The sequence below is a fragment of the Clupea harengus genome, chromosome 5 (assembly GCF_900700415.2).
Source record: "Clupea harengus chromosome 5, Ch_v2.0.2, whole genome shotgun sequence".
NCBI lineage: Eukaryota > Metazoa > Chordata > Actinopteri > Clupeiformes > Clupeidae > Clupea > Clupea harengus.
In genome coordinates, this window is record NC_045156.1 from 24,304,512 (window position 1) to 24,325,383 (window position 20,872).

Sequence of the window (20,872 nt, forward strand, 5' to 3'; positions counted from 1 at the left end):
CCACTAATCACTGAGAGGTCCACTGGCAGCCTGACCCATAAAGTGTGTCAAATTGAAGAAAGAATTCCAGCTGTTTGTTCTAATCATTTTGTTATGCCCAAACACAACAAGGTGACGGATGTCCTTGCCCGAGGTGCGCTGAAGTCAAACCTTGAGTTCATGCCGGTAAACAGCAGACTTAAATAACAAAATGCCTTATTTGTTGAAGCTCTGATTGTTTGAACATAAATGGCTATGCACTGTGGCCCACTTACACCCTGCAGTGCAAAACACCATCAGTGCCCTGCATCAATACATTGACTATGCAGTGAAAACATAACGTGAAGTCTGGCATGGGCCAGCATCACTGATTCATCTAGTAACATTTCAAAGTTCAGTTACATCTGAAAAGCTAAAGGTTGCTGTCGTCGACAATGTCCTCTTGCTAAGTATTGTAATCTGTAACTGTAGTGAGACCAAAGCATGAGATAGAATCTAAATGTGCAAGGAGAAATTAGTTTGACCTGGAGGTCCAAAAGCATACAGACACTTTCCCACTCAGCAAGATTGGAGCATCACTTCACAGGAGAAATCTGGATATCTGCACCACTCCAGACTTTATGGTGACAAAAGGCTTGAGGATGACACTTCATACGATTTCCAAGTAGAGGGTGCTACCAAATGGAGTAAAAAAAAGTACACCGATGAAGTTGCTCCATGCATGGCTGGATATAAAGACTTTTTAATCTGTAGAGGAGTGTCATGGGAATAGTGTCTCTGTGGCACTTCACACACAAATGTCTTTCTAGAGGGGGAAAAAAGCTCTTCCTTTTCCCGTTTGCCCTGAAACTTGAAACCACCACCTGGCTGTGATGTTTCTGTAATGTCACCTGCTTGTAACTCAAATTCTTAAACAACAGCTGGCTCTCATATTTTTGTAGCATGTGATCCAAAAGGCTAGTTTGCATACATTTCTATACAGCAAAAGGTACTGTATATATTTTATCAGCATGTCTCCATCCTGGGATTTAAACCATGGCCTTGACATCGCTGATCCCTTCCTCTACTCAGCGAACAAGAAGAACAGGAGGCGGTATCATTAAAAATGTAAAGATGCAAGGACCTTACAGGTTGCTTCATAATTTCATCATACCATCACATGCTATCCTAATGAGATAAAGGGCTAATCGAGTCTCAACTGAACAAAAAAAGATAAATTATTCAAGTCCTGCCTGTGGGAAATCTCCCTGATTATATTGTTTGCTAAATAGATCTATGCCTGTGTGATCTAAGTGTCTGTGGGAATATTTGCACAAACAAAGGGCGATATAAAAAAAGGGGGCTGTTTGCATTGTGCATGTATGCAATTAATGGAGGTGGTACAAACACTACCTGGTGAAGCAGGAGGTGGCACAAACACTACCTGGTGAAGCAGGAGGTGGCACAAACACTACATGGGGAAGCAGGAGGTGGCACAAACACTACATGGGGAAGCAGGAGGTGGCACAAACACTACATGGGGAAGCAGGAGGTGGCACAAACACTACATGGTGAAGCAGGAGGTGGCACAAACACTACCTGGTGAAGCAGGAGGTGGCACAAACACTACATGGGGAAGCAGGAGGTGGCACAAACACTACCTGGTGAAGCAGGAGGTGGCACAAACACTACATGGGGAAGCAGGAGGTGGCACAAACACTACATGGGGAAGCAGGAGGTGGCACAAACACTACCTGGTGAAGCAGGAGGTGGCACAAACACTACATGGGGAAGCAGGAGGTGGCACAAACACGTGGTGAAGCAGGAGGTGGCACAAACACTACATGGGGAAGCAGGAGGTGCCACAAACACTACCTGGTGAAGCAGGAGGTGGCACAAACACTACATGGTGAAGCAGGAGGTGGCACAAACACTACATGGTGAAGCAGGAGGTGGCACAAACACTACATGGTGAAGCAGGAGGTGGCACAAACACTACATGGGGAAGCAGGAGGTGGCACAAACACTACATGGGGAAGCAGGAGGTGGCACAAACACTACATGGGGAAGCAGGAGGTGGCACAAACACTACATGGGGAAGCAGGAGGTGGCACAAACACGTGGTGAAGCAGGAGGTGGCACAAACACTACATGCAACACAGCAAATGGCCTTCGCTGCACAACTCCGTTGCCTAGTGGGTGTCAGCTGGAAATCATCACTGGCACATGCATTATTATATATCACACAACACAATCATGGAACTAAAAAACTGAGAATGAGAATCACAAAACAGTGATCGAAGGCAAAATGCAAGGAATCGCTAGGTAAGTTCATCAGTGATTCAAGTGTCTAAGGTGCCTCTGGGTGTTGGGTAGATGTGAACTGAATAAAAGGCAATAGGATTTTCTGAAGCAAAGTTGATTCATGCAACTGTAACTACAACATGCAACACTTTTTAATCAATTCTAACATGTTAGACACTTACAGATGGTGAGAAACCCATAAATGTATCTGTAAGTAGCACGTAAGTACCATATCATCACATTTAGAGCTAAACCTCAGGCATCTTGATGAGTGTTTATAAGGCCATGACTTTCAATTGAGTCAGTACCGTACTCATGTATTTTTTAGTACGATTTCTGGCAGAGAAAACTAATTTATGTCCTTGTCTTGCTCAGATTAATAGTGGGTTGACCAAAAGCTGTACAACATACTAAACCGACTACCAAGGCGGTGCAATGTCTGAACTACACTATGCAAATTACCCAAACATTTATGAATTCGAAATTCGTGAATGCAAAACCAATCTTAATTAGCTTGGCAACTGGCTCTATGCCCAGGCTTTGAGGTTTACCATTAGTGTGTGGTTGACATCCCTGCAGGACACTTTCAAGAGGAGGAGAGGCTGATAGAGATGAGAATGTGATGGAGGGAGGTTGGTTTCGGAGGTCACGGAGCGAATCACTGGGGTGTGCGATGTGGGAGGTGAGGTAAACCTGGCAGTCAGACTACGCTGAATTGGTCTGTCGGGAACCCATTTAGGGTCTATCTTAAAATTCTCATCCACACCCATGGCTGAAACTATATTTTTCATGCCAAGACGTTTGGGCTCCTTGCTGGTCCTGACAGAAACATGAAGTCATGTTGTTGTTGTTGTTGTTGTTGTTGGATTGAACTAACGTCTTAAGATGGCTGCATATGCCACAATGGATAGGCTTTAAAGAGGCATCATTGATAGACAACACAACTTCATTTTAGATACCATTTTGAGAATTCAACACACCATTCAGAAGAATTCAGTCTTCAGTGCTTTCAATGCACTCAGAGTGAAATTACAATACGTTAATGGATGTTTTATCTCACTTCTTAGCTCTTATAAAATACACAAACTCATTATGCTAATGCCACACATAGTCAACTTTGCAGTCGGTGGGATCTCTTTACATAAATTAACTTTATTTGCTTGCTTTTGAGTCATTGTTATTTTGTCTAGATTTTCAATTATTATTTGTCATGCATTTCTATTTGCCTTGGTGGGAGAGAAGTCTCATATTCAATGAAACCACTGCAGAACTCCAACATTGAAGGACACATACTAAAAAAGAAGAAAAGATTCTACACACTTGGTCTTAGAGCTTTTACTGCACAAAGACTTTCTCCATCTCTGCTCGGAATACTCTGTTTAATGGGTAAATTAATGAAAGCCCTTTGCTTAATCCACAATCCGCTGCTCATCAGCTCATTGATTGTCCAATGAGTGGGCCCTTGTTTCCTCTCCTGTGTGGCTTTCAGTTTGCTGTTGTGCCAGTTCAGCGTCGTCATCTGTCTCTTCACACTCTGTCTCAGCACTGATCTTTTCTCCTCTCTCCTCATTGTTCATTCCTCGTGGATTCATCTGGAGTGCTGCTTTATCGTCGTTATGTCTTCCCTATTGAAGTTTTCCTTTTTTTTTATTGGTGCTCACGGTCATCTTTACATTTTGAGTTTGAAGTGTTTGAGGTCACGGCTGCGTTACCTCTTTATTTTCATTACAAACAGGGCTACGGCACTAACACTCTTGCCGACCTTCAGATATGTTGGTTACTTGGCCTTGCTTTCGCTCTTTTATCATATTCCTTTACAACATTTGCTTTTTTTATTCTCATCACTGGATGTGAAATATACTACGTAGGTGTGGGTTAGGGGGTTTGTGAAAGCACATGGTGAACATGAACACACTCTTTAATTCTATAAGTGTGATGGGTGAAGATCAATAGCTGACATTCATTTATTCCTTTGAAATGAGTAAGTGCACAATGGCTAATACAGAGAATCTCTTAGTAACTGTTATGCAGTACACTCTGCAGTAAACCTACTGTGGTGGATAAAATGTTATGGTTATATAAATCTTTTAAGTCACACACCTGCATAAGACACAAAACCTGCCTGGTGCAATCTACACAAATCACTGAAAACCTAAAACTCAGTGACCTCAAGCATCCTTTGAGTATGTTGTTTAGGTCAGATGTTTATCATTTAATACAGTGGATGAGTGTGGTCCCTCATTCATTAACTTAGAAGTGAATGGGGGATGTAGCCCCAAGTCATTTAGTCGGCAAATGATGAATGTTGTTAACCCCCTAGAACAATACCAAACATGCCACAGTGACTCGGCAAAGCCAAGTCGAGAAAGAGTTCTGTTCATGGAGGACATCCATCATCCCTGGAGCAGTATATCTGACAAAATAAACCAAAAAAAAAAGCCTTTCAGGATGTTAGTAGCTTTGGGTAAAGCTGTCAGCTAAATAAATGAGTGCAAATATAAATGCATAACTTCCCCTGGACAAAATTACAGATGGATTCCTTCAGGTGTAGCAATAATCTTACTTCATCTGTTCAATTATATTGTTCCCAGGGATTGATAATGCATTGATCGTCACGTTATGGCAATGAACTTGGGAGAACACGGACTGAAGGCTGGCATTGAAAAGCATTCCTTTACTGGAGATGAGTTCATTTCCTAATGGCTGATGACAAAATGTAAATGTTTAGCAGAAGTCACGTCTGCTGGTTGACAATCATACATTTTTCACATTAGTTCTATTAAAATATGGATCATATTCCTAATTTATTTTCTCTACAGACTACAGCACATCAACAAAAGTTCAAGCCTAATTCTTAACAACTCTTCCTCCCATTCAAGCAGTCTGTGTCGTTCTGAAATGGTCCTTGCTGAGGTCAGCCTGGTTGTCCTGTTAACTGCTAATTACTGCAGCTACCCCTTTTTTCCTTTGTTAAAAGCTGCCCACAGGATATCGACAATCCCGTTCTTATGGGTGAAGTTATTGCACTCTAAAAATAAATGCTGCAGATTTACTACGTTTAGTCCTCCCTATCCAGCTGTAGTCAATTGTATCACACCCACCACTTCCGGGATGCAGGACTGCAGTGAAACACTAAAGGCCTTCTGCTGTTTTCTTTTCTTTTCTTTCAAACTTGCTTGAAAAAAAAAAATCCCTCCAACCGTGACTAAGTAGCCATTTACGTATATTCCTATGATGAAGAATGAAAAAAATGAATCTTCATATTAAAACACACATTTGAAGAACTCTTACTAGGGTGACCAGATGCAAACAGACCAAATGTGGGACGAGTAGTTACATGTTACCAATGCTGAGTGGTAGCCTAAAACTTTGACATAATGACCCTCCAACGAATAAGAAACATTTGTATTCTGCCTATCTAAAAGATATAAGATACAGCTTTTGCTCTAAGAAAGATATGATTAGCACAGTGCTGTTTAAATCACAGTAATTACTAAAAGAATATTTTCTTTTCGTTGTGGCCATGATGTCGACTGGTACCTGACTTGACTTTATCTCCAAAACTTGTGTATATTTTCATAACGTAGCAGAGGAGCTCACGGCTCCAGGCCTACACAGTGTAATTGACTTCTTAATGACCGCCTTCACTGCTTTCTTAGAAAAACTTGGCTATGTTGCATTGGTATGAGCCTTTTGTATGTGCTTTTGACTCTATTGAATACAGTAGAAACTATGGCACAATGGCATAAGCAGCTTGTGTGCAGGGCGGGTAAAAGAACGCAATCCATGTGGTCTTATTTCTGACATTTAAAAAGCAAATGACTAATGAAAATGCAGGACACTATGCCAATATGCGCGATGCGAGACAAAAGGTCAAAATGCTGTGCAGTACAATGCAGAGCGGGGCACCTGCCCCCCCAACCGCTTACCTAGTTCCAGAGGTTGGTGACTCCATTGATCGTGGATGCCAGACATTGATCACATATTGCAGAGAGGGCGATATGTTTGGTGTTCGGGGGTCCACACTGTAAAATGTACATATTGTTTGTCATTCATGGCTTTTCCCTCAGTATGTTACATATTTGTCACGACTTTGAATGAGACATCACACCCCATTAAGTACAAAAGAATCTCTAACAGTGTTAAAAAAGAACTAATTAATCATAACAGCAATATCCATCAGGCAAACATGAGGTTCAAATTGGGAATATTATAGAAGTGGTAGTTTATCATAATTGATGCTCTTTTAATTATTTGAGGAACAATTAACTTTGACATTAGAATGTAAATGTGCACTTGGAGGATAAAGTTTGATCATTTATTCCATGAAACTCCAAGTGAAATCTTACACCAAACTCTCCCCTCTTTTTTCCTAGTTCTACACGCTGTTCCCTTTTAGGACAGAGAGATGTTTCATTACATAAACGTGCCCTTCATGAATGAGTGTATGCAAGTATCTATCTGGCTTGTTGTCATGGTAACCGCATAGGGCTTTCAGGCAAAAAAAAAAAGGTGGAGCGTCACAAACATGTAGATTCTGCTCTCCCCACCTTACCATGTTTCGTTTTTATGACCAACACTTAAAGCCTGACTGAATGCATGGAGGCACGTCTGTACAGAGCCACTCAAGACTCAGTTGCTGTTTAAGCAATGCCCATGAAGCCCTCATTGTCCCCTTGCCACTGAGGCCTGTGTCTTCCGGCATCGGTCGGTGGTTAATTGATCCAGTGCACTGGGCTTTTTGTGCTTGTGTTCGGTCTCACACGGATAAGGCCAAACTGTGTAATCCCCAAAAATGAAACATTCAATTGTTTCCTGTCCTCGGAATGGGTCATTTCCTTTTCCCCTCAATGGATTAGTTCTATTGACTCGCAGAGCTGTATCCCAAAGCTTTGCCTGCCCAGAATATCATTTGGAGCACTTACACTTCCAGACACCTATGAACCTGCTGACGGCCCCTCTTCCTACTTTGGCAAGCTATTACACTTATGTATATATATATATATATATATATATATATAAAACAGCCCAAATATAAAGTACACATTTCACCTTAAAAGGTCACAGTTGTCCAAAGGTGTAAAACAGTATAATGCCGTTTATACAGCTGAGTAATTTCTGTTATAAACTGAATCAATTTGGTTTATGTTTCCTCAGTCTTGGTTGTTCAGGTAATAAATATTTTTCTCTTCATCCTTTAGGTGACCAGTTACCCAGCTAAGATAACTGGGTCTGGTGCAACAAACCAGGGGTCCTAGTCACTAAAAAGTAGCTCCTAACGGGCTGATTTATGAGAAGATGTTAAAAACGAATGGATCACGTCTGTCCTAATTTCAGGTTCCATATCTTTATGATCTCAGACTAATTCAATAAGTGTTTTAGCACCAAGGATACACTCTGTGAGATGTCTGGTCTGGTCTGTTTTCTGTAGAATTATACATGAATTGTACAATCTCCAGACCAACATAGTCTGGCAATTCCTCTCAATTGGCAATAACTACAAAAAAGTAAAGTCAATATCTTTAAATATGACACCATGCTTGAAATATTAGTTGTATCATGAAGGAGAATTATTGATGGCTTCCTTAAATAAAGGACAGCATTAGTAGCTGCCTGAGCCCTGCTGTTTACATAATCTAAATAATGAAAAAAATTGAATTCTTTATTTTTAACTCTATGCATTATGTATACTTTTATTGAAGACAATCCCATTTGGACAGTAAATGTTTTAATCAGTTGACAGCCCTGTCATGATCAGATCTTTGTGCCTTTCCTGGCTTTGGCAAATACTCATTAAGCTCTTCGACGTACCCTTGATATTAGTGACAACTGTTGGGAGATGCACAGATAGTACAGTGGAACAGTGCCTTTGAAACCTTCTTCTTCTTGGTGACACTTCATTTTACATGGCACTACACTCTCCATTATAGGAAGAATATTATACTACCAAGCACAGAGTATTTAGAGTAAGGAAGTGTATCAGCACACTAATACTCGCATAGGGAGTATCAGCATATTGCTACTTTGGACCTACCAGACGTTTAGGAGTTAGGAATACAGTCAGTCATCACACTTCATGTTATAGAAGAAAGTACAGAGAATGAAAGTACAATACAGTACAATTATAATTCCACAAGGGTTAAGGAATATAAAATGATGATTATTATTATTATTATCATTTATCTGGGGTCATGACAGAGTGATATGAGTGAAATGACATTGTTGAAACTGTTTCAAGTCAAATCTCTGCTGGTACATGTGCCTCCCGTTCATTACCATAAAGCTGTGAACACATCAAACTCATTAACAGCAGGAGATACCTTTTAAGTGCTATCTTGAAAAGCCAGGGCTCAGTGTGTTCTTGCCCACATCCTTTAGCTCGGGGGCATGTTTGTGGGCCGCGGGTGACCCCCGCATGTCAAGTTGACAGACACGCATTATCTCTAAATGAACTCCCCTCCCGGCACCCGCACTCTCCTCGCGACCGCATGCGGTGTTCCATACGAGGGCACCCAGCAGGGGGCACGGCCCCTCCAATGATGAACTGTCTCACAATCAGCTGGAAGTGGGCATGAAATCTATGGGCTGCTGTCATTCGCCCACCTGCCAGCGCAGTTTAACAGACGTGTAAGTTCGGCGCCGCATCTGGTTTTGGCTCTTGTGTGCTGCGGGGATGATGGTTTCCGGTGTGAGGGCGAGCCGATCAGTGCCGCCTCGGCGGTTTGAGAAACATCTTTTATTGAAAGGCTTTCCGACTTGTTGTTGTGTTTTTTGGGGGGGTTGTATTTTAGAGAAGCCTGCTGAAGGCTGTTTTTTTTTCATGCAGTTACCCTTGTGTGGGACATACATGTCTGCCTCAGGTTTTCACTGCTACACATACCGATAGACATGGGATTACAATGATTTTATTCGGTATGTCTCTGTGTGTGTGTGTGTGTGTGTGGGGGGGGGGTCAGAGGTCTACAGGTATATAGTGGTTCCCAAAAGCGAAACCAACTGACTGGCAGAGATATATTTGCTGGAAAGCATAGTGTGTGTGTGTGTGTGTGTGTGTGTTTGTGTGTGTGTGAGAAAGCATAGTGTTCTCACTCCACTTCGTTTTCAGAAGCACATCACGTACCCCCATCCTCTTGGAACCGAATTACCAACCCCTCGCTGTCAACACCATGGCTTTTAGTCTGTGCTGAACTGAGTGTTTTTGTCCTCCACAGATCCCCCAGGTGAGCTACGCCTCCACAGCACCCGAGCTAAGCGACAACACCCGCTACGACTTCTTCTCCCGAGTGGTGCCCCCGGACACCTACCAGGCCCAGGCCATGGTGGACATTGTGAAGGCCATGAACTGGAGCTACGTCTCCACGGTGGCCTCGGAAGGCAGCTACGGAGAGAGCGGAGTGGACGCCTTCATCCAAAAGTCCAGAGAGGATGGTGAGTGCTGCTGTGCCACTCGTTTTGCATGGAGTGCCTAGTAAGGTGTGGGGTTACAGTATCAACTGGGCAATCTAGAGCAAGACAGAGCAAAACAAACGAAGTTCACAATACTGTACAGTAAGCAATGAGTTTATATTATGATGTGGTACCTGCAAAAGCACGCCTTTGGTGAGGTTTCAGATATTGCAAATATGAAATCAAACCTACATTCCTAATTATGTATAAAACTGAAGCCATATCACTTCCAAAACAACTGAATTTCACAAAACCCCAGAATGGTGTGAGTTGGTGAGCATCTGGCCCTTCTGAAAATGCTTCACATGTTGCAAAAAAGTCCCTCATTTTTGTTGCTGTAAGTTAGGTATGTTCCTTGATATCTCTCAGAGATTGTGGGTCTGGTTCTTACAATTGGTCCCTGGCCACGGAATTAAATGTCTCATCACTGAGAACGTAGTGAAAAGATTTTCATCTGGCCACACTTCAACACCCTTCAGGTATTCCAATTGCAGGGCACCCCCCATGATTGCTCTCCATGAGTCTGAAAGATTACCAGACAGGACACTGTACTAAGCAGTCCAAGGAGTAATGGCAAACACATCACCAGCTCAGAGAGTCCTGTTTTTTTTCTCTTTGCTCTGCAGTACACTGTTCTGCAATCAGCGGTAGGATTGTGTCAGGTATATAGAGCGCAATGATTGATATGGTTTCAAGTTTCTCCACCTTTCCGCGCCCTCTTGGCCATTTATCTTGCCAGCTGAGGTTCACATCCACTTTGACAAGTACGATCCATTTGGCAGCATCAGGACAAGAGATGCAAGCTTTTTGTCTGCATCGCCAGAGAAACAAATGGAAAGAATGAATTTTTAGTGACTTGGATATCAGGGCTGACCGAAAAAATATAAGACGGCTCCCTGGAACTGTCCTCACTTGTCACAAAGCATTTCTGGTGAAGCTTTTTACAGCCTTGTGGTCAAAAACCGACAGGCTTTCATTGTTGGCCTTCTGCAGCTCATAATGAGATTTTTGTTGATTTTCACTTGTACTCTCTCTGGCACCATCAAGTCATTGAATCTGGTGTTTAACAACTGGCATGGTTTGTGAGCAGTGTACCACAAATCGCCATTACAAGAGACTCCCTAGTCCTCTACTGATCTTCTCATGCAGGGAAGGGAACAATTGAAAGGAGACATCACAGAGCCCTTGGGTCCTCAGCCCTCTTTCAGCCCTCTCCTCCTCTGCAGCCCGTCTCTCACAACACACACAAACACACACACACACACACACACACACACACACACACACACACACACACACACACACACACACACACACACACACACACTATGTACAGCAGGAAGGAGTGAGCAGCTGCTCCTCTCCCACACACTGACCCAGGAAACGACTCCTCTGCAGGGAGAAAGAACAAACGGACAAAGGCTTTTTCAAGAAAAGAGTCAAAACAACACTTTATCATGGACAGTGAGGTTCTGCAGAAATGTGAGGTTTGTGTGAGGACAGGGAGGAAAATGACCATCTACAAATGATGCTGTAAATTGATTTCACACTCAACCACTGATGATCTTCAGATAAAATCTCTATGGTTGTTTGCAGTGATAATACAGATTATGTGTAATTAAACACAACTATTTTAGACCACCGCGTCATCACAAGAACTGCACTGTGCTGTATTAATTATTTTCTGTTGATAATTAAGTAAATCTGAATTTGACTGGAGGTATCTCCCATATTTTTCAAGGCTAATCACTGATCCTCCCACAAGCAAAACAAGCAACATTTCAAAACAAGAATAGATCAATATCTATTCTTTATATTTATCATCAATATCTATTCTTTATATTTATCAATCTATATTAAATCTATATAAATCTAAATTACAATGACTCTGTATTGAAAAATCTTGTACATTCACAAGAAACAGGAGTAAATCGGTTCTCCACACACCCACTCACAGTCACCACAATAATACTCTGTTCTAATACTGTAGCAGGAAACGAAGAGTTTCAGCACAATGGACAGCGGCCACATTTCAGCACCACAGTGAATGGCCTAGTCAAGCACACACACACACACACACACACACACACACACACACACACACACACACACACACACACACACACACACACACACACACACACACAGCTATGCTCTAATCCCATTTCTGACTGAGCCCCTGTGCAGATACACACATCACTATGGCAATCCTCTCAGGCCTCACTATTTGCTACATCGTCGTAAGTCTCTGTGGGTCAAACAACAAGGAGCTGGCACATAGATTCAGTGAGGCTGTTGGTGACTGACATGGGACAGATACTGACAAATGAAAACAAATGGGAAAACAATCCAGGGGTATCATAGCAGATAGGGCAGAGCAAGTTTCACCAGAGAGACAGGGAAGCACTCATGTGTTGCACAGCTAGCGCGGGCAGAGGTGAGCCAAGCGACTCAGGGAGCTCTTCAGGTCATATCACGCGAATAGCACCAGTATTTGCTTACCCAATTTATTGTGTTAAAGATAGCATCGAAAAAGAAACGTAATGTTGAGAAAATACCCCCTGTTTTCACTTCGCTGCCAAGCAGTGTTCTCCAAATGTGAGCAGGTGATGTATGCCTGTAAGATGTAAAAACGTTTATCTCTCGCAGATGCAATCTTGAGATTAAAGAGATTTTTAAAGATCATTTTTAAAATGATTGTGACAAGTTTACAAATAAAAATAGCCTTATAAATTCTCCCTATGTAGGAGGACTATTCCCATGCATATTCATGGATGTTAGCATATGGAAATCTTCAAAGTGTACATTCTCCTTAATTTTTAAATGGTAATAGATTGATACAGTAATAAATCACCATTTAGATACAATCTCTAACTACAATAAATAGTTGTAGATCTAGACAGCTGTTCACTTGTGCGGGTCTTTTACCAGATTCACACCTTGATTTGTGAGTAATGAGTGAGTCACTAACGGGGAAAGCATTCAGTTAGGTGAAAATGAAATATTTAAACCATGAAATAAGAGAAAACGAGATTGAGAAAGGATGAAACACTTTGTCTCATCCATAGCTGGAGGAGCCATGACATTGCTCACTGACACTCACATTAATGCACATATAATTATACATTGTGAGGGATGACATCGTGAGTACACTATCAGAGATGAATGCAAATCAGGTTCAGTTTTTCTTGGTAAAGCTTTACATTAATATTCCCTCAATGAGCGTTAGTAATGTCAGGCGGCGTCACCATAAGGACCGTGTTGGTCTCTTCCTTTCGGGTAGTGTCATTAGCATGTATATTGTGCAATTACAGGTCAAAGCGGTTAAGTGGAAATGCCAAGTGTGTAGCCTCTTGTGATATTTATGGCCTTGGGAGCAGGACCTTTAATCACACTAGTCAGTATGTTGTCAATCTGAGATTCTGAAATCAATCAGATATTGGATTTTGTTCTGAGCTGAACAGCCTCAGTAGAAGCAGAAGAGCCACTGTTCATATTTGAATTTCCTTGGAGTAAAACACTGTAATGGCCAGATGTGTTATTTAAAAAAAAAAAAAAAAAAAACAGGCTGAAACCATCAAGGTAGGGAGTAACGGTGTTAAAAGCACTGGGGTGCAGAGAAGTTCTTTCCACTGCAAGTTGCTAAAATTTCAGATCTTTTTGAGATCTGGTGCCTTGGCTGGAGTCAGTATTTGCATTTCTAGAACCATTTTCGGAGAGAGCTCTCTAACTTTGTGGACTATTATTCTGTGGCCATTCACAGATGGATGCTGCAATGAGCAGGCCCAATTGATACACACATGTTCAATGTGGTGCTAAAACGTTGCTCCAAGTGTATCAGCGGACCAAATGTTTGTCAGAAAAACACACCATGCACAATCCCAGCAGCACCATACAAATACATTTTTCCAGCCCTGTCGTTTGTGTGAACCAGCACTTCAGGGGGTTCATGAGGCTAACCAGCCCTTTTGCCTTTTCCCCGGTTCTGTCTAAAAATAATTACCACATTCAGACTAACATCTGCCTTATGCCTCATGAACCCCCAGAGACAGTGCGTCGCAGAAGGCTTGGCCGGAGGTCTGCAACTCTGCACAACTCACTTTTTGATCAAAGGCGTGTGATCAAAGACTGGGTGAGGCTGGTGTTTGATTCACCAATATGATATTGCTATACCAAAAATCCTTAGCAGGGCAGTGTTCAACTCTGGTGACCGTTTCCCTCTGTGGATTCAAATTGGCAGTGTGCAATAGCTGTCACTGCCTGCACATACCATTTCATTTGTTTTTTGCTGGTGAGCTGGGAGATATTTCCTGATGTATTTCGCATCATTATGGTGTTAATGGTAGTGTCCCGAGAAATGTATTTAAAACAATATACTCTATGTACAGTCTATAGATAGATAGATAGATAGACAGACATATAGATAACACTGGGATTTTGGTTACAAGACACCTATCGTAGTGTTCCCTAGTTTCGCCCCCCCAATTAAAAAGTGACAAACGGTTATAAACATTTATAAATCGAAAAATCTTTAATCAGTCAACCTTACATATTTCAGTAGCGGTGGGTGTCTAGATTACGACTGGTTTCTTGTTTGGATTTGGATACATGTGCTTATGCCATCTGTCATACGGCTGCTTTGGTCCAGTTTACATAAGAATCATTTTTTTTATGAGATATAATGATAACGGGCGGAACCATCATGTGGAAATGACTAAAGCTGCGCATCAATGGTGACATATTTGACATACTTGGGAGCTGTTTTACACGGCACTGCTTCTATAGGCAGCAAGATAAATCAGTTCACAAACATATTAGTCAATCTGATGTACTCGTGAGGTACAGACGTAGTTATGCACTTACCCTTGCAGGTGTAACAGGAGATCTTACAAAGGGGACCTTGTGCCTTGAGACCATATCAAAGATTTGACATCCCACTAGGGATTAACTGCGGATACTAAATGAAGAACTATTCAAATTCAGTGTTTCAATTTTATTTTCGAAGACCAACTGAACTACAACAAGTGACAGAACATGAGGAGTCTGGGCTCTGTGTTTAAAAAGTCAGGTTGAAGATTTCAGCCCGATTTCCTGACAGGGGCCTGCACCCATCCTTAGACTGATTGATCGATTAATAGAAATAATTAGCCTGAGAGAGCTGTTTTCCGTCAGGCGAAAGGATAGCCTGAAAAACTTCACCCACACCTGTGTGCCGAAACTGGAACAGCCCGCCTTTGAAGCAGATAGATGTAACAGATACAGGAACATCCCAGAGTGAGAGGCCTCTCATCCATCAACATCCTTCCCAAAGACAAACAAAAGAGGACCTGTGCTATCTATTCACATTTACTGAATTCATAGCCACTCACATCATGGAGATACTCCTTGTGCCCAGCTTTAACAGCATATGGTATTTGTTGTGTACAAAGTTTCAACAAAGCTACCTTGATTGTTTGTTTTTCTTTCTATGACACACCAAAGACCAGCAGAGGAGCACCTACGTTATCCATTCTCATTTACCGGATTCATGGGTATACCCAGCAATGAGATTTGCGAGGGCTTGCTACAGAGGCCCACGGTCGTTTCTTTTTTTCTTTGTCTCTTTGTCTCTTTCTGTAGTGTTTTCTTTTATCCAGAACTAAATTGTCTGAACACCCAGAAATGAAAAGAGAAAAACTTTCAAGTGCACAGTTTCATGGCCATGACAATGCATCAATGTCATTTTATCTCTGAAAAAAGCACAGACAACTGCCGAATGGTGAGAGATGCACAGATCCTTTGGAGACAATAGTCTTTCACTCGCCTTTTAAGTCTAACACAGCACTCCTCTTTCCCAGCTGTCAAACATGTGATAGACAGGAGCTTCAGGATAACACCCTCCTGCTAGAATTTCGTATTAATGCACTGACTTCACTTGACTAAGAGTCTCACTGATGACTTTTCATCCATGTCTTTAAAAACTGCATTTCTTGAAAAGGATTTCCAACACTGGCAGGAATAATTGACTGTGGTAGTGTAATGAGACTGAATGTGTCATTTTTGTGACAATTTTAAGAAACGGAAAGTGAGAGAAAGCTGCAGTGACAGATGCATTTACTTTCTTTAAATGCAATGTACTGTGGTGTGGTAGAGCAAGTGATACTTAATAGGACGGTTTCCTCTTTTCCAGTTTTGATGCGGTCTTTCTAGATGTTCCATATATTGGGTTTGATTCCTATGGAGCATACAGTATATATACTGATTAAACCAACTCTCCAAATGTACCACTGGCAACACTGAGTGAGAGGGGCCACTAGATGAATAAAGGTCAATGTTATTATCCAGGAAATGACCTTTGGAGAAAGCATGTCGTTATTAGCAAAGGTAGATGGTGGGAGATGCACTAATTGAACACACCTGTGTTCTCTGCCATCTATATGAGTTCTGCTGCAGGTCAGTTAAAAAGGGAATACTGAACACTGGATCAGTAGTAACAAAAGTTAAGTCAGAACCATAAATGCCTAATTTAAAAGGCAAAATGGCATATGCACATTTTGTTTTTGGAAGACATTGAAAGACATTGAGGCCCATTTGTTATAATGTGTTGAAAATTATATGAATATTTTCCCCTCCAAAATATTTATATATTTTTGTGAATGGGCCTTTTTTATGCCTCTGGTAAAGGTGTAAGGGTTTGTTATAAGGCTCAGTCAGTATGGCAGCTGACCAGTGAGGTCACACCGTAGCAATGTAGTTGACTATGATCAGCGCAGTGCAGTCCATCAACTACAGATGAGGATGAGGGAAATCATAGAGAACCTAGTGTTTCATGGGTGCATGTAGACTCTCTAAATGTGTACTGAGATTGGCCAATGTGTACAGGAATTAGCAAATGTGTATTTAGAATCTGTGTGTGCAGAATCAGATTTGTAAACGTGTAAAACAAATCTCTAAATGTGTAATATGTTTTGCAAGTGTACTGAAGTTTGTACATGTGTAGACATTTCTGTAAATGTCTGCATTTTCCAGACTTTGACATAAAGTAGGCCTAATTCAATTCAGAGTTTGCCTAAAATAATTGAAGCTTTTCCTTCTTAACATGATGTTTTTAAAAGGTTGTTTATATGAATAATACTTAATCATTTTTTCTTTCTTTTGCAATATAATAACTTGTATTCTACTGTACTCTATTTAGGTTGGAATTGTTGGAGTTGGAATTTAGGTTCCTTGTTACTTTCTTTCCTCGTTTCCTTCACATTTTAATAGAGGGAGGATTGACAAAGAAAAAGAAAAAAACAGCCTGAATCCATATTTTACCACATGCTCTCGACTCTTTTCATACCTGCATTAGAAATCACCAGGATTTTTTTCCACAAAGCCATTTTGAAGTTAACTCCTGCCTCAAGGTCCTGTGTTCACGGCTGTTACATGCTTCAAAATGTCTGTTTAAACCAGACCAAAGCCTAAATACGCATGAGAAATAAAATCACAAAAATACTGATCCTTTCCAGCTTTTCTTCACACACCACCTGATGTGTGGTCTATCCTGTGGGGAATGAGTATTTGCCACATGCTGCAGGTCACGGGTCTTTGAGCAGTTTGTCATGCTGAATGGCCTAATCCTCAGACCTTCAGATGGCATATTTCATGTAGCCAGACATTGGATTTATGGTCACTATTTAGAGATGAAGACCAGAAAAAGACAAATGTCATTTGAATCTGAAATATAAAGTCCGAATTAGGTGGTCATTTTTTCTCTGTGATTCTTGTCAACAGTCAACATTTACAATCCTTTCTGTATGAATTTCATAGTAAGATGAGGTGAGGTGTGCTGGTATTTCAAAAGAGCAATAACAATAACAAACCTATTTAGTTGTACAAAATATATTAGACAAAAGCATATACTCATATAAGTAATATAACTAATATAAGTAGCCATTTTGTGAGTACATAAGAGTAATTGAGTATTAGAAACCTCAAATGCTAATGCTAATGACTTCTTTTGGTCCATTGGAACTTGCTGTCTCCACCAGCAATCTGTGACCTATTAGGCAGATGAGGCTTCATTAGCATAAAAGGATTGCCTGGACATGGCCCAAATGGACCAAAGTTGGCTGTGTTTAAATGGCTGTGCAGAGCAAAAGAAGGTCATTCAAGTTTATAAAGGAGAGCAGTCCAAATGGGTTTTGCAAGTGTGATGATGTTCACTGTGGGGGAAAATCTCTTTCTGTCAGGGAGCAGGCAGACTACACAGTACTCAGGATGAATTGCAAATCTAAACAAATTTGTCAATTTTTATCTCAGCCAACTAATCAGGAGTGTCAACTTCAATGAGCGAAACTGAGAGCAAAATGAGATTTGGGAGGATAGGAATGGTGGTTTATCCAAGAGCCCTGGGTGCGTTCCCAAACAACCTCTTAAGATCTGTGACTTCATAGGAAGCCTTATTTCTGTGCCAGATTAAATATGCCTTTTGAGGTTTTGAAAGCAGTGAGACAATAACTAATAAATATCAGTCACACTACTGTGATTTTATTAGCCCAAATGCATTTACGATGTAAGAATTCACATCACTCCGATGTTCCCTTTTGTGACTATGCCCTACCCCCAGAGTACACATGCTACGCTGCATTATGTGCATTGTTTAAATGGGAATGACGCTACTTTCTACGTTGTACAGTATTTATAGTACATACAAATTTACATCAGGTAATTGGGTAGAAGATTTGTATTCTTTCCTATGAGTATAGCTAGATGTGTATGTGTTACTCTGCATGTTCCGCATGTATATATGTATTGCACTGGTATGCTCTTGGGGCTTTAAAGGGGGAAAGTTATGCATTTAATCAGCCTGGTTTCAGCTTGGGGACAGAAAGCAGGGCAGCGAAGGAGATGAGGATGAGGATGGAGGGAGGATGGGCTGGTGGGAGAGCAGATGTCTTCTGTGCCCCTGTCTCAGCACGAGCCCCTTAATGAGAAGACATTTTGCACCATATTTGGCAGTTTGGGGTTAAAACTGTAAGCAAGTGTCTGCTTTTTTTTGCTCTTCCTGTCTTTCTTTTGACTTTGTGGTTTTGGAAAATGTGTTCTGTAATGAATTGGACAAATGCCATATTACCTGGGCTGAAGCAGCCAACTCCAGCTATTTTAGCTATTTGTTTTGTTTCTTGTGCATTCCCTTAATCCCTTCAGTCTACATATAACAATTAGACTGGCAAAATTACCCACTTTCCATTTTTAACTGAAACTTGGACACTGAAAATATTATCAGAGGTGGTCAGAGAAAATCTTTGGTTGATGCATCCATGCCAGCCCTTATGTTTTAACTCATTCAATCAGCTGCAATGGTTGTTTCACCTATTCAAACTTGTTTTAAAGGTAGTAATCAAAATAAGTCTGTGCAGCCTCTCTATAGAATTGTGTTTGTTTATTATAACAATCAACAAACAACCAATTGAATGTACATGTAATGTATATGGTAAAAACCTTCATGCAATGCTCCGTATTCCATCATCATTGTATGACTATAATCTAAAAAATGAAGATGCGTAACATTACATGAACAGTTATTCATGTAGGAGTATTTTGAGGAAATTCTGATCGGTTTCCCTCCCTTTGATCATGATAGGACTTGATGATTTGTTTTTGCTTGTTTGTTTGTTTCAAAGTTTTTTTGTATCTCAGTGACCTTTCAGCTTTCACCACATGAGGATCTAAACACAAACCTTACAAGAGTGACCCCAGTCTCCATCCTCTAAGAAAGTATATATTTTTCAGTATTTTGATTGCTAAACAACACATTTTCAGGACCATTAGACAGGAGTGCTGCAATGATCTATGTCAGGGGTGTTATTTCAACACCATGAAAATTCACCAAGAGAGAAGAGTTCAACCCATTAACCTGTGCTGTGTTATGGGAAAACCGAGAGAGGCTATAGGTTGAATTTGCAACCTTTGTCTTCAGAACACACTGAATGAAATATAAGGTAGCAGGTTATTTACATGGTAGTTACTTCGGTAACGTTAGGAATGGAGTTAATGATAATAATTACAGATAATAAACCAACCTTTCAATGCTGTAGATGAAGCATCTAATGAGAGGCATGTGAAGTTCATTAGGGGTTTTTTTGTCTGTGGAAGGCATATGCGGTAGCTTGCTCTTTGCATAGGCCATTGGGCACCAAAGAGCCAGACACTATCACTCTTAAAACAAAGTCTTCAAATGTAATTGATAATCCCGTTTCTCTGTAACAGTGGTAAAGGCCAATAACAAATAACAATAAACAATGGGGAAGCTGCCTCACTGAACCCAACAGAGAACTGTTGATAATATAATTTGTATCCCCTTTCTCCAAGTTTGCTTGGGTCATCAGGCAAAATTGATATGGAATTCTGAAACAAAGTTTTATGTTGATATAATTATAGCTTTGTTTTTTTATAGACACTGTTTCACTAACTGGTAGAGCGCAAAGGATGCTATAACCAGCTTTTGCATCTGGTGGTGTGTACGCCTCTCTTGTCTTGGCTTGTCAGTTCCTGTTTTTCTCCTCTGAGGGGCCTTGTTCAGGGGAACAAGACCTGCTAATGATGAGGAACTATCCTCAGAGTATCTCTCTCTCTCTCTCTCTCTCTCTCTCTCTCTATATATATATATATACTGTATAGCACATGCCATAATCTTCACTTGACTTTCTGCTCACCTAGCCCCAGCTCTGAGCCTTTTTGAGTATGTGTCACTTACAAAATGTCAGTTTGCCAAGGAGCTTCCAGTGAGCAAAGGTCACAGAATGTTGATGGTCCCTCATTCTAAGAAACCTCTCGCTCTGCTGTACATCACCAAAGAGGAAGGGCATGGCATGTCACAAAGTAAGCTTGAAGCATAAAGCTCTATCCATACAGAGAAATAAGGGTCAGTAAATCCAATCAATTGCAGTTGCTGTTAGCAGGTGCTAGCATGCAATAAGGTGCAGCTTCAATTGAATGAGAGTCTGTTTTTACATCAGTGTTTGCTTGGACATATACGTAGTCCCTTCATCCTCCTGTCTGAGACAGCAGAGAACTAAACTTGGCTGCCTGTAGAGTTGAAGCTCCTCACTGGAGTGATGTTGTCTCCCCAAATGACTGGTGATTGAGCGTGGCATGCAAGTGCTCGGAGGCCGTGCGCTGAAGCGTTAGCATCCCGCTG

The 20,872-nt window shown here is 41.1% G+C and overlaps 1 protein-coding gene across 2 annotated transcripts in view; it reads left to right on the forward strand.

The window, feature by feature from the left end:
- The window catches only part of LOC105895865 (metabotropic glutamate receptor 4-like), a 167,076-nt gene that overhangs the window by 88,329 nt on the left and 57,875 nt on the right, over positions 1–20,872 (forward strand). For both annotated transcript variants that reach the window (XM_031568233.2, XM_031568232.2), the window contains exon 3: positions 9,474–9,690. In XM_031568233.2, the coding sequence (XP_031424093.1) occupies positions 9,474–9,690 (217 nt within the window). The remainder of the gene's footprint in view (positions 1–9,473; positions 9,691–20,872) is intronic.